The 15,441-nt window shown below is 42.2% G+C and overlaps 1 protein-coding gene across 1 annotated transcript in view; it reads right to left on the minus strand.

Moving 5' to 3' along the window:
• The window catches only part of adam19a (ADAM metallopeptidase domain 19a), an 83,858-nt gene extending 70,598 nt beyond the window's left edge, over positions 1-13,260 (minus strand). Inside the window, exon 1 of the mRNA XM_063470335.1 lies at positions 13,088-13,260. Coding sequence (XP_063326405.1) covers positions 13,088-13,214 — 127 coding nt within the window. The 5' untranslated portion in view covers positions 13,215-13,260. The remainder of the gene's footprint in view (positions 1-13,087) is intronic.
• Positions 13,261-15,441: the final 2,181 nt, after the last annotated feature.

Consider the following 15,441-nt stretch of genomic DNA (forward strand, 5'->3'; position numbering starts at 1 on the left):
TGTAGAGATAGTAAGCATAAAAATGACAAACATTTAACAATTCACTCTAACAGTAAGCAGTGCTCATCTTGTTGAAACTAAAAATAGACAAATGAAAAAATACCAAAGTAGATAAGTTGTAGACTTCCGGGTATGGCGGCGGAGCGAGTGGAAGCATAGTTGGGAGCTCTTAGCGACGGTCCAGTATTCCCCCATTTTTCCAACACAGATAATATCAAGTTTCGATAAATATTTATGGGGAAATATAAAACTAAAAAGATAAAAACCACAGAAAGGAAAACTGACGAAGAGAGCGAAGAAATGGCGACAGGAGACGGGAGTGAAGTCACCCAGACTACGATGGCCGCCATCCAAGCTAGCATGGAGGCTATCCGAGAAGAAATTATGACAAGTCACACGGATATGAAAAAACACTTCAGCGATGCTTGGGAGACGGTGAGAGGCAACATGAAGCAAGAATTTGTGAGCTTTAAAGAGGAGATGAATAAGAAGTTGGATGAGGTAGGGACCAACTTGAAAAACATGGAGATGAGAGTAGAAGAAATGGAGCAAAGAGTGGGGGAGGTGGAGGAGTGGAGCACGAGTGCTAGGGAGGTGCTTCAGACCGTAGAGGAACAACAACACATGCTGGCTAAGCTAACTGACTTAGAAGCTCGGTCTCGGAGGAACAACCTTCGTATATTTGGAATACCGGAGGGCCAGGAATCTGATAACCCAACAGAATATGTGGAGAAGCTCTTCAAAACTGAACTAGATCTGCAGGACCTGGAGTTGGGGATACACCGCTGCCATAGATCACTTGGTCAGAGGCCTCCCTCACACGCGCCTCCCAGATCCATGATTGTCTGATTCCTTGAATATAGCATCAAAGAGCAAGTGTTGAAAAAAGCATGGATGAAGAAGGATATACGCATAGACGGACGTCGGATTTATGTGGATCACGACTACCCGGCGGAAATCATCCAGAAACGAAAGGAATACGCCCCGCTGCGGAAAATGTTAAAGGAAAAAGGCATCCAATTTCAGACACCGGCTCCAGCGAGGCTCCGGGTCTTCTATAATGATGGTCCGATTACTTACGAGAGCGCGTCATCAGCCAAGCTAGATCTTCAAAAGAAAGGACTGCTGAAAAGAGAAGATGGTGGATCGGGGGAACCCCCCAGCCGCCACCCAGCTCAAGGGATCGACGGGGCTCAAGCAAGGCTAGAGGACAACTCGTGGAAGGTCAGCGGACGGGACGGAGGACGGAGACGAGCTGTGGATGTCAAATGGGCGCGGGAAAAACTCAAGAGATTTCATCACTCATCTCATCCGAAAGACTAAACTAGTTGAGAGGCTCCTGTGAGGAAACACTCCGTTTATGGTTGTTAAATAGAGTCATGGAAAAACTTTATGAAGAATTTAAGACAGAGGTTATTATTATTGTAGTTCAACAAGTATATTAAGATAGTTATCCTGTTAATTTATCAGTAGACAGCTGTGGTTTGATAGAGTTTTAACAAAGGACCACCGAACTGAGATGAGTGAAGCACGCTGTCGCCACCTATTGGGCGCTGTGATGGAACCGGAACGGACACCATACTCCCACAAGGGGCCCTCCGCACAGAGAATCCCCCTCGCTGATTTAGAAGTTATTCTTTTACTTCTTATTTGGAAGTCATGTTCAGCTTGTAAGTTCAGTTGTTGGTTTTCAAGGCACAGGTCGTTTTTTTCAGGACTGATCGCTCGGGGCGGGGAGAGTTTATTTTATAGATGGCATTTTAGGAGAAAACCATGTCATTCCAGGAATATAGGATAATATCATTGAATGTTAATGGTCTTCAAAACCCCATTAAGAGGAAAAAGATAGCAACTAAAATGAGAAGGGAAAGGCATGATATAATATTTTGGCAGGAGACCCATTTAAACAATATGGAACATGAGCATTTAAAACGCTTGGGGTTCAAACATGTATACTATTCATCATATAGACAGAAGTGTGCAAGGGGGGTTACAATACTGATTGCAAATAAAATAAATTTTCAATTAATTCAAAAAATAGGGGATAGAAAAGGACGATACGTTATGGTAGTGGGTCAAATTGATCATAAACCAGTGACCCTGTTAAATGTTTACAGGCCGCCAGGCAATGATCAGGAATTTATTAAGAAATTATTTAATCTGATCGCAGAACACACCAAGGGAACCCTTATCTGTGGTGGGGATTGGAATATACAACTACAGCCCCACTTAGATTCCAACAACAAAACTAAAAGGACGACTCGGGAGACAAAAACAGTTAAAAAGCTTCTTGTAGAAGGAAATATGATAGATGTTTGGAGAGAGCTACATCCCAAGGAAAGGGGCTATACGTTTTTCTCACACCCCCATAAAGTATACTCCAGGTTAGATTATTTTTTTATGTTTAACACTGATAGACATAGAATTCTCAGATGTAACCTAGGAGTAAAAGATATATCAGACCATGCAGGTGTTTACTTGTCTATACATCTGGAGACTGAAATAAAGCAGACTAGCTGGAAGTTGAATACGAGCTTGTTAAATGATACTAGGTGTATACAGTTCGTAAGAAAGAAGTATAAAAACTATTGTGAACTAAATGATAATCAAGAGGTGTCCCCAAGTGTTACATGGGATGCATCCAAAGCAGTAATGAGAGGAAAATTGATCATGTGGTCCTCGTACAAAAAGAAAGAGAAACAGATGCAAATTAATGAGTTACTACTCACATTAAAGAACTTAGAGACTAAACATGCCACTGTTAAAGACCCTCAAACACTGGAAGAGATAAATTTAGCAAAACGGAGATTAAATGATATATACGACAGACAAGAAGAAATAAAAGCTAGATTTGTCAAGCAAAAATACTATGATTACGGCCCTAGGGCAAAGAAATTATTGGCTTGGAGAATTAAAAAGCAGGAAGAAGAAAGAGGAATTTACAGTATAAAGGATGAAGAGACCCAAAAAATGTGTTACACTGCTAAAGAAATACAAAACTCATTTGAAAACTATTATAAAAAGTTATATTCAGAGACACAAGGGGCTGACCCTCTAAACATTCAGAAATTTTTGCATTCTCTGGACCTAAAACAAAAGACTTATGCAACAAATTACTAAACAAGAACTGGATAAAGCCATCGCAAAAATAAAAACAAATAAGATGCCGGGTATGGACGGATTTACATCAGAATATTATAAAACCTTTAGAGACTTATTATCACCGCTTTTATTAAAATGTTTTAACTATGTGTTGGAGGGAGGGGAGTCACCAGTATCTTGGAGACAGGCAATTATCTCAGTAATTCCAAAGATGGGTAAGGACAAAAGGGAATGCAGTTCATATCGACCAATTTCAATTTTGAATATGGATTATAGATTATTCACCTCAATAATAGCAGAAAGGCTTAAAAATACAATACCAGAAATTATTGATGAAGATCAGACTGGATTTCTTAAAAACAGACAGATTCAAGACAGTATAAGAGTGCCTTACATTTAATGGATTATATGAATAAAACCCAAAGGGAATAAGTTGCATTAAGTCTCGATGCAGAAAAGGCGTTTGTCTCCGTCCGGTGGGATTACCTATTTTTGGCTATGGAGCGGTTTGGTTTCGGAGACCCTTTCATTCAACTGATTAAAAACTTATACTATTTGCCTTCAGCAAGAATAAAAATAAATGGGAGCCTAACTAGAGTAGTGGACTTGCAGAGAGGATGTCGGCAGGGATGTCCGCTTAGCCCAGCCCTGTTTGCTTTATTTATTGAACCGCTGGCGCAAGCCATTAGGGAAGATGAACAAATTAAAGGGATATGGATACGGAATACGGAATATAAAACGGGTTTATATGCAGATGATATTTTGCTGACCCTCTCAGACCCAGAAAGAAGCTTACCCAAGTTATGGTTAAAGATGGAAATGTTTGGAGAACTTTCCGGATATAAAATAAACATTCAAAAAACACAGACGATCACATACAATTATGTACCCACAACAAAGATCAAAAGTATGTCTAAATTCAATTGGAACAATAAAATAATTAAATATTTAGGTATTAAAATTCCAAAAACACTGACAGAAATCTATGAATTAAACTACTCACCAATTACAAGAGAATTGAAAGAAAACATTCAAAGGTGGAGCCTACTGCCACTTGATCTGTATAATAGGATTGACTTGATCAAAATGAATATACTTCCGCCACTGCTTTTCCTTTTTCAATCTATACCGGTACACATACCAGCCAAACAATTTGCGTTATGGAACAGAATGATTTCGGGATTTATATGGAAGGGCCCTAAACCCAGAGTTAGATATATAGCATTGCAACTACCTAGGGAACGGGGTGAACTTTCCCTCCCAAACCTAGAAAACTATTTTAAAGCAGCACAATTAAGATACTTAATTTATTGGTGTGATCCGTCATATGAAGCAAAATGGAAATATCTAGATGTGACACAATTAAAATTACCACTACAGACAATATTAGGAGATAAAAAATTATATTTGGAACAGAAAAACAATTTAAACGAATGGACTAAAATTCCTTTAAAGATATGGTTTGATGAATGTGAAAGCCTTAAATCAGGAGCTAGTATCAAACAACTCAGATGGGTCACACATGATAAGGAATTTATCCCTGCACAAATAGATAGACGTTATACAACTTGGTTAACAAGGGGGATTGGGCCATTTTGCTCATTGTTAGGAAAAGAAGGATTACATAGGTTTGAAAAATTAAGAGACACCTATGGTTTGGAAAACCAAGATTTTTTTAGATATCTCCAAGTCAGGTCCTATTTCAATAGTAATATAAGAACTACAGAAGAAAATAGTGAAGGCCTAGTCCCCTTTTTAAAAGAAGCTTATAAAGGTCAGATTAAAAACAAATTGATTGCTAAACTTTATCGGAACCTACAATCACTTAAGGATCAATCAACCGATTATATTAAAATTAAATGGGAGATGGAGGCTAAAATCAACATATCAGAGGACAGTTGGTTAAATATATGTGGAACACAGATGGAAACTACTAGTTCGGGTTATTGGAGGGAATTCACATGGAAAAATTTTACGAGGTTTTTTATAACCCCCAAAATAAAATACAAACAAAAAGGTCATCCTTGCAGAAGTCCACTCTGCAGGTGGGGGAGAGACACAGGAGAGGTGGAGAATAAACCTAACCTGGGTGTCTGTTGTCTTGTGTAGTCTGGAGATGATTGAATGTTGGGGTGGGTACAGTTTCCTCTGCGGTGGGGTAGGGTGGGCTTCCCCAGGTCCTGTGGGGCTTGGCGGTGCTGCTGTCGTAGGCCCGGTCTGGATGGGCCTGGGCTCCCTTGCCTTGGTGGGTACCAGAGGACGGGGGTGCCTACTGGGGTCAGCGGGGGAGCTGGCCCTAAGGAGGGGCATCTTGCCCCTCCCTTCTTTTCCTCCCCATCCCCGGCTGCCTCCCTCTTCCCGCTCCACCACACCCACCCACACAGGTAGGGCCTTGGGGTGCGGGTGTGTCACCAGGGTGCAGGGGAGGCATTCCCCCCCCCTCTGTCCCCTTCTGGCCACCTGTGCCTCAATTTTATTCCACAACTTAGACATCCACATTATTCACACTCTCATAACACACACACACATATATAGGGCCTTGAGGGTGACCACGTTAACGGCGTCCAGTGGACGGTCTGTGTATTCAAACCTACCTCTGGCGCCGGTGCCCACCTCTCATTTTTAAATCCATGTAGACCTTGAGGGTTCTCGGGAGGGGCGTGCTAACACCTGCTGCTCTCTGGCAGCAGCACCATGCCCTCCCTTGTTTTAAATGCACTTTAGAACAACACGCAGCAACACTACACATGAGCGGGAGGAGGGAGGTATGGGGTCTTCACACACCCCCGTTCTCTACTAGCCATCGGGGCGGGGGGCTGGGAGGAGGTGTTGGCTGTCCGATTGGCCTCCCTGCTGCTGCGGACCCTGGGGCAGTCTGCTTGCCTCCACCCCGGGGGAAAGGGTACATCTCTTGGGTCTGGGTGCCGTTTCCCCCTCTGGGGGCGAGGGTACCTGGACCCGGGGTATAGAGTATGTTTGGGGAGTATGATTGTGTGTACATGTCCATGTATGTCTATCCCTACGTCGGGTGAGTGCTGAGTGTTTGTATATGTGTGCATGAGGGTGGGAAAGCATGTTTGTGTCTGTGTGTGCCTGCTTGTCTGTGTCTATATGTCAGGTCAGGTCTTAGACTCCACCTCTCTGGGAACTCCCAGGCCCTCCAAAGTGTGGAGGCCTATCTCCCCTCACCACACTCCCTGCCGGTAACTGATGCCCTCAGGGGTTGGTGCACTGGTGGTTCTTGGTGTCCGGGGCTGGGCGCTCAGGTATGCACCAGGTCACTCCCGGTGGCTACTTGGCGGGGCCTGGTGCCTGTCGCTCGGTCAGGCCTCTTCCGGGGCAAAGGGGGCCCTCGGGCCTCCGGCCTCGGGGCCTGCGACTCGGTTCACTCTGGCACAGCTGGCTGCCGGCAGAGCTGGCGGGCACGCCGGTGCAGCCCCCTCTGGCTTCTGCTCCGTGGCTACTGGGTGACCCCTCGTCTGGGGATCTCCCCAGCCCTTCCCAGGAGGGTGGCACGGATGCCCCTCCGGTGGTACTCCTTGGACTCCCACACTCTGGGGCCTCTGGATGTCTGGAGCCTGGATCTCCTCCATGCCTGCTTCATGCCCTGGGGGACGGGGCTATGGCCCTCCACACCCTCTAGCAGACCATTACATGGGGAAACCTTTTGTATACAAGCGCGCTGATCCACACACGTGTGCACACGGGTGTTCACTGTTCGTAGACATAAACTACACCTTTCTTAGCTGCTACTTCAAAGCACATTGTGCGATGTCTGTCCTGCGTGCTGCACAACAACATTCAATATTTAGTATTTACTGCTGTTCACACTTAGCTAGATTAACGTGATGGTGTTGTGTTTAGTATGTTGCTTTGTTTTGTTTTGTTTTGTTGTTTTTTTGCTTGTTTTCTCTTCTTTTTCTCTCAACAGGTGATCCAGGAGATTTTTTTTCTCTCTTTGTCTTTGTAAGTGCCCTTTCTCACTGTCCCTTTTCCCTTCTGTTTTTCTTTTCCTTCCTCTCTTTCTTTCTCCCTTTTCTATCCCCCAATCATGTCTGTCCCATCTGTAACAACTGAAAATAAAATAAATAATAACAACAAAGTTTGATCAAATGGACCAATACGGCAATGCCATGATGATCCATTTGGCAAAATAAATCCATTTGGTATCCTTGTTGGTCTTCAGACAACAATTCTGATGGCTAAAGATCCAAATGGGACAGACAAAAAAAAAAAAAAAAAAGACCTCTCCAAGTCAGGTCCTATTTCAATAGTAATATAAGAACTACAGAAGAAAATAGTGAAGGCCTAGTCCGCCTTATAAAATAAGCTTATAAAGGTCAGATTAAAAACAAATTGATTGCTAAACTTTATTGGAACCTACAATCACTTAAGGATCAATCAACCGATTATATTAAAATTAAACGGGAGATGGAGGCTAAAATCAACATATCAGAGGACAGTTGGTTAAATATATGTGGAACACAGATGGAAACTACTAGTTCGGGTTATTGGAGGGAATTCACATGGAAAAATTTTACTAGGTTTTTTATAACCCCCAAAATAAAATACAAACAAAAAGGTCAACCGACAGATGGATACTGCTGGAGAAACTGCGGGGAAAATATGGCAGATCATTTTCATATATTTTGGAAATGCCCAATAATCCAACCATACTGGAGTGAAATGGTCGAATCAATTTACTTGGTGACTGGTCTCAAATTAAATTTGGATTTCTGTACTGTGTATTTGGGTGATATCCCATCAACAGTCTCCTTAAAGGACAATATTTGATAAACATCCTGTTGGGAGTGGGCAAAAAAGCGCTTACCAGGAAGTGGCTGGAGAAAGAGCCCCCAACAAAGAAAGATTGGATAGGAATAATGGAGGAAATATATAGAATAGAAAAACTTACATCTCTTTTGAACCTCAAAATGGACCAATTTCATAAAAACTGGAGGAAGTGGGAGAGATTTGTTTAAGGTGGTAATGTGGGAGGATGGGTGGTGGGTTATATAACCAGAGCTCAGCTAAATATGTTCACGCAACCACTGGAAGAAGGAAAGCCTGTTAAGGCTGTGGCCACTGTTTTTAAAAGGCAGCTCATAAAATAGACTGGAAATACCCTTCTGAATATCACCAGGGGTGGACAGTAGTAAAAACCTGACGACATGGGACCTGAAAAGAGGTGGAGGGGAGCTCCCCCAGACCGGGTAGATCTGAAGGTTTCACTGTGCCAATATGTAATTCTCAGTGTGTATTATGCTTTTTTTGTTTGTTTTTTGTGTGTTTGTTGTTTTTGTTTTTTATATGGATGATTGTCAAAATTATAAAACTTTCAAAAAAAAAAACAAAAAAAAAAACCTTCACATCGCAAAACACACACACACACAAAAAAAAGATGAGTTGTAGCAACAATGAAATAAGTGTCCTAGTCCCAGGCCTGGTCATTATTAAAGAATATCATTAATAATAAAAAAAAAGAAAAGAAAAGAAAAAATACCAAAGTAAAGTGATCTCTCTCCTTTGATCTTAGACAACAGTGTCACTCAGGTACATGCATCCATCCAGTATACATCCATCCAGTACTGCCATCTTGTGGCCGGGGTCTGCTACTGTTGTTGTCATTTATGTGAACTGGGAAAAACCATCTCTGAATCGAGGAGCTGGCCTAAGGGTACATCTTTCACCATCTTACAATGCTGTGACTGCAGCCATTCCTCAACTCTCTGTGAATGGTACTCATGGTCATTGATTAATAACCACTGATCGATGGTCATGACAATTTGCATATGAATGATCATGAAACTGACCTCTCTGCCCAATGTTAGACAGTGGTGATAGTTTCAGTCATTAGGTAAATGTAAAGTTTATAATGTTACCTGCAGTCAGCTGAGACTGAAGCCACTTAAATGAGTGATGAAATGTTTCTTCCCCTGAAAACACTATATCCAGATAAAAATAATCAATTTTCTGGCATTTTATTTATTACTGTTTCCTTTACTGCACTGGTGCAACAGAGATTCTATGAAACCAGGTTGAAGGAATCAGAATTTAGAATGTCACCAAATTTCCCTCTGCAAGGAAGCAATTGCTCATCTCTAGAATTAGAAATATCCTGTCTCAGAGTGACTCTGAAAAACTAGTTCATGCATTTATTAAGCTGGACTACTTTAATTCATTATTATCAGGGTGTCCTAAATAGGGCTGGGCCATATTATACCGTTCACGGTAATACCGGTACAATGTTAGGCAACGATAAGAAAATAAAATATCGCGATAGAATATGGGTAAAACGCGCATGCGCAATGCCTTTGTTTTCATACGCACATGGCCAAAAAAGCATGGCGGCAACGGAGAATGAGAAGGGGGAAAGCGGATCCTTGAGTGAAACGGATGAACCAGAATTGGTTTGTAAAAATGGTGCAGCTTCAGTGATGTGGAACTGGTTTGGTGTTTGTCCGTCAGATACACAACAAAGCACATTTTTTTGTACAACATGCAAGCGGGCTGTCCTTATTACTGTATTTGTCGGATAAAGGTCATCGTAAATCTGGGAGTAATCTGGGTCCTAAACTCCGTCCGCTTCATGTCCCAAAGTTAAACGAACACTGCGGCATCACTAAGAGTTAAAAACTGTCTAAATTCTTTCATCTTTAATAAAATGATCAGCATTGCTGCTTTACCAGGTGTAACTATGAAGTTTAACATCCAGGTATCCATGAAAACAGAATTTATTACATTTAACGGAGTTAGAAGTTAGCAGGAAGATAGCGGAAGTTAGCTTGCTAGTTTCGCTAGTTACCTAAGCATGATATAGCATGTTCTGACTGAGAGATTTCTGAAAAAGTTAAAACGTACTGCTCTGCTATCACTTCCAACATAAATGAAGACAGAAAACTAAACAACAGTGACGTTTGTAGGGTTACTGAATTTGGGCTAGCTGGTAGATAATGATGTGCTACGTGATCGCTACTGACACAGCTATGTTAGTGTAACATAAACAGTGAAGCTGCAGGATGAACGCTAACACTTTTCCACTCGATAAAAGTTAACGAGAGGGTTCTCGATGGTTAGGGACAAATGCAATCGCATGGCAGGATGCTGTAAACGGACCAAAATTCAGTCAGGAGAACAACTGAGATAATCCATCTACAATACAAAGTTAGTCATTAATATACTGCAACAACATGGGAATAGAGCAGCTGTGATAAAATACAGCATTATTGAATCAATGGTACAGAAGTGGAGGAAGCAAGAAGTATGAGTTGAATAAAGTTTGATTTATCTGACTGCTTTGTTTCTTGTGCCTTATATTCCCTTGCACCTTATGGTCCAAAAAATACGTATTTGACTTTTTATTTGGCACACTGCAGTTTCATGTTGCAAAGCACCTCTTTTTAACTTCAGTGGATATTATACATGGTTATGCTCAGGATATGTCAGCCCATTTCTGCTGGAAATGTCTTTTGGTTAAACTCTCAGCAAGGAATTTGCATTTGCACTGTTAAATTTCTATATAGCTTTAATACACATAAAAAACAGCTTCTTGTTTAAGTGAAAATAAATGGATGGGTTTTTTGCCCTAGTAAAGTTGTGGAGTTGTATTTTGTCTTGCATCAATTATATCGTCAGTTATATCGTTATCGCAAATTTTCAAATATATATCGTGATAAATATTTTTGGCCATATCACCCTGCTCTAGTCCTAAAAACTCCCTGAAAATCCTTCAGTTAGTCCAAAATGCTGTAACCGGTACTGGTTTTATTTTGCTGTATATATTTGCGACACATTAAAGGCCGGTCCGTGAAAACACTGACGCAAAAAAGGTTGGGGACCTTTTTGTTAATAGACCTCTCTGCATTGAGTCATACTTGTTATTAATCTCTGGCTCTCTTAAATCTGTTCTAAAGACCTACCTTTTCGGTTTGGCTTTTAAACCCAGTATAATTTTTTTTCTGTGTAATCAATTATTGTAAATGTAAATGTTATCAGGAAATGATCAGACAAGAGAAGGTTTTCAGGAAACACTGTTAAATGTTCAGTTTCTATACCGTATGTTAAAACAATATCTACAGTGTGATTAAAGTGGTGGGTGGGTTCTTTTACATCCCTTTCATTCTTGCTGTTACCCTTCTCTCACCAATCAACACTGGCACTCGTCTCCACCCACTCAACTCTGCCTGCACTTTCTTCTTCACCTCTCTGTTGCTTTAAATGGTTGACCCAGATATTTAAACATCTAACTTCACTCTCTCCACTCCTTTGGTGTTCACTTTTACAACCATTTCCCTCGCATGCACAAACATATGTATTCTGTCTTGCTTCTGTTAACATTCATTCCTCTTCTCTCCAGTAAATCTGATCCAGTATGGAAATCTAGTTCTTTATGACCTCCATGTTTGATTTGGCCAACTCTCCCCATTTATTCAGGGAGTACACTGGCTTGCGGATTGTTTTGTTCTTTTTGTTTCTTTATTTGTTTTACCTGTAGGCATGCTGATAGATGTTAGGATTTTCCATCGTGTATATATGTATTTGCTGGAGTTTCCCTTTCAGAGCCCACAGGGGAACCAATTAAGATATTTGATTTGTTACAGGATTTAAGATTTTTAGTCATAAATCAGCACTTAATGAACAAAAGTGCAGTCATCCAGCTCTGCAACATCACAAATCATTTTCATATAGCTCCTTCCCTTCTTCTCTCAGATCTGTGATATGGCAGATATGATATGATATGATATCTCTGTAACAGTGATGTTAACTTTGTGAAAAGTAATTCAAAATTCATGAGAGAATAAGTGAGGGTCTGAGAGGGCACCAGAGTTGGAGAGGAGGTGGGTGACTGTCCTGCAGAAAAGAATTCCAAACAGAAGACATATGCAGGGATGAGAGCTGTAAGCAGCACGCAAGAACTGATTAAAGGCAATTAAAGGTGACTTTCCATGTTCTTTAGATTGACACTTTATCACTTTTAATCAGTTGCAGGTGAAAAATCTAAACTTGCCACAGTGATGCAAAGGCCACATTTACACCAAACAAAAAAGAAAGAAATAACTCAGACATCGAAGACTGAATCACCCGGTTACTTAGAGAAATATCACTAACTCAACCACTCCTATACCACTTTACAAACGTGGCAGCTACACTGTATTAATAACTTATCATTCATGATTATTATCATCATCATTAATAATTTTATTTCAGTTACTATTGTTACTTCTAAAATTAGTAGTAGCAGTGGACGCATCATATCATCATCATCATCAATTTACCAATAAATTAGCCGTTTCTTCTCTCATACCATCCTTAATCATACATAAATCCAGTGTGGGAGCCAGCCTGTTGGCTCTGGGCTGCATCGGTCCGCCTATCCTCCAGCGACTCTCTGAGCCTGCCTTTTATGGGCAGCGCACGAAGATGGGCCGGCCTCATACTGAACTAACACATGTGAGTTCCCCTAAAGACATTACTGAGTTGTAACAAACTTAACACACTTGTAAAAGAGGTCATGGATAAATCCCCTCGCCGCGTTGGGGAGACGCGGAAAAACGTTCAGACGATGCCACAGTTAGAATCTGGCCTGCTCACAATAACTCGTTAACGCCTGGAACACATCTGGCCTCTGATTTCCTAAACATGGCGAGTCTTTGGTAGATTTCAGTAGAAGAGCCCCATCCCCCATTAACATCACAGTAACATCACATCTAACAGATATCGCACTGCTGCTGCAGTCAGTGGCGTACTCCTGAGTCCAGGACACCCAGCAAAGGTCTGCAGGTCATGTGCTGGCCGTTGGTAACAGCGATGATAACATCTTTTTTCACTGAAACGTCTTCACACAGACCAAAAATACGGTCTTCTGTGTGTCAAAGTGACAAAGTGATATTTCTTGCTTAAAATAAAGCTTTCTCACAGAGGCAGGCGCTTTTACGGGTCAACAGCAACTGTTAGGCACAAGAAGTTTCTTCGGCGGTGCTCTTACCTCGCTCTCCGTGTCTGGGAGCTCCTTCCACTGCGCCGTTCAGCATCAAGAAACAAAGAAGAGCGAGCACACGTCCACACTGTGCCGGGGATGTGTGGGTATTTTTCTGCCTGTGTTTACTATACATTCCTGTGACCCTCGATACTGCCAGTGTTCTTCAACTGTGCCTCCCTCACCGACTCATCCGAGCGTCAAATACTCAGGAAAAGAAACCACTTCCTGTCCGAATCACCAAAGTAAAACCGAGCTCAAAACAAACAGCCCCGAATACAGGAAAGAGTAAACTGATTAAAGCCTAGTAACAATCATTTTCACCATCCAATAAAATTTGCCCTACAGCCACCAAGTTTCTTCAAGGTCAAAATAAACACAATCAAAAAACGTTTTTTTACTTCATAATACAAAACATTTAAACATATTTTACTAAACAATTACATTCATTCTAAACATGTACATAATCCACATAAAAATATAATTTAATAAAATAATTATAATCAAAATTATGACAAGTATAATAAAATGGTTTTCAACAGGGGAAATAGCTTTCACCACAATTCAGTTTTATTTGTATGGTGCCAAATCATAACATCGTGAAAGAATGTCACTCCAACTTGGTGGAGTGACAGAAGATTCAGCTCATGTGCCTGCCAGCTGCTTGTATGGATGGCAAGACAGAAAACAATTCTGGGTTTGATTCTATCCATACCCCAGCTACAGCTGCATGCTGCTTTCATGTTCACTCTCTTTGACTTTAGAATTGTGGCAAGGATTGTGACTTAGCCAGCAGGAGGTGAGTCCTGAATATGTCAAGATTTCTTCACCTCATCTGGAAAATGTCTTTTCTGCAACGCCGTCACTCCAGTGTATTTTTGTCCTGCCGGGGAGAGAGTGGACACTGAGATGTAACACAAATGACTCGTTTTTTGCGGGTCCTCACTTTGTTGGGAGGACATTACCACATGTTACACTGAAAGTGCAGACAGTGTTTTAACAGTCAACTTTCTGTCACAGTAAATTTCATCACGTGCAATAAAACAGTGACATTGTCAAAGTCAAAGTAAACTTTATTGTCATCCCTGCTATACACAGTACAGTATATAGAGAGACGAGACGACGAGGCTTCAATGCAAAAGAACAACAACAAATACAGTAAGAGCAAGAACAAGAATAGGATTGTATACACTTTGAGGTAAAGGGTCAATAACAATTTAAAATTTACAATCATGATTTAAAGTGGCTTTGAAGTGGTTCAGATGGCCAACATAGCAGCTTTACAGTTTACAGTGTGAGTGATTTAAAGTGACCTTGAGTGAGATAAAGTAAAGTGACCAGCATGAGCAGGATTCCTGAGAGTGGGATTGTCTATAGAGCAGCATCTATATTTACAAAGGTAGTGGTATGTGGGGTGCATAGAGTCTGTTAGTGGTTTGTATGGTTGTGTGTAGAGGGGGGGGAGTGGGGGAGCCGGTAGTGAGTTCAGGAATCTGATGGCTTACGGGAAAAAGCTATCTCGTAGTCTGGAGGATCGGGCCCCAATGCTGCGATAGCGTCTGCCGGATGGGAGGAGGGAAAAAAGTCCATGTGAGGGGTCAAGCACTATGCAGGAGGCCTTGCTGATGCAGCGCCTGTGGAAGATGCCCTGTAGCCGAGGGAGAGATGTTCCGATAATCTTAGCCTCTGTTTTAACAATCCGATGTAGTCGACTGAGGTCTCCGACTTTGCAGTTTCCAAACCACACGGGGATGCAGCTGGACAGGACTCTCTCGATGGTGCCCCTGTAGAACATGAGGGTGGGAGGAGGGAGGTTGACCCGCTTCAGGCGTCTCAGGAAGTGGAGGCGCTGCTGGGCCTTTTTGGTGATGGAGGTGGTGTTGGTGGTCCAGGTGAGGTTGTCTGAGATGTGAACTCCCAGGAACTTGCTGTTAACAGTCTATACTGTGGAACCGGGAATGCTGAGCGGTGTGTGGGTGGTGCAAGTCTTCCTGAAGTCGACGATCATCACCTTGGTTTTGTCCACATTCAGTGACAGGTTGTTTTCGCTGCAACAGAATGCCAGCTGCTGAACCTCATCTCTGTACGCTGACTTCTCGTTGCTGCAGTCGGCTCAGTTCACTCTGGCACAGCTGGCTGCCGGCAGAGCCCACGGGCACGCCACTGCAGCCCCATCTGGCTTCTGCTTCATGGCTCCTGGGTGACCCCTGGTCTGGGGCTCTCCTCAGCTCTTCCCAGGAGGGTGGCACAGATGCCCCTCCGGTGGTCCTCCTTGGGCTCTCGCACTCTGGGGCCTCTGGATGTTTGGAGCCTGGATCTCTTCCATGCCTGCTTCATGCCCTGGGGGACAGGGCTATGGCCCC

This window comes from Pelmatolapia mariae, linkage group LG3_W (genome assembly GCF_036321145.2).
Source record: "Pelmatolapia mariae isolate MD_Pm_ZW linkage group LG3_W, Pm_UMD_F_2, whole genome shotgun sequence".
Classification (NCBI taxonomy): domain Eukaryota; kingdom Metazoa; phylum Chordata; class Actinopteri; order Cichliformes; family Cichlidae; genus Pelmatolapia; species Pelmatolapia mariae.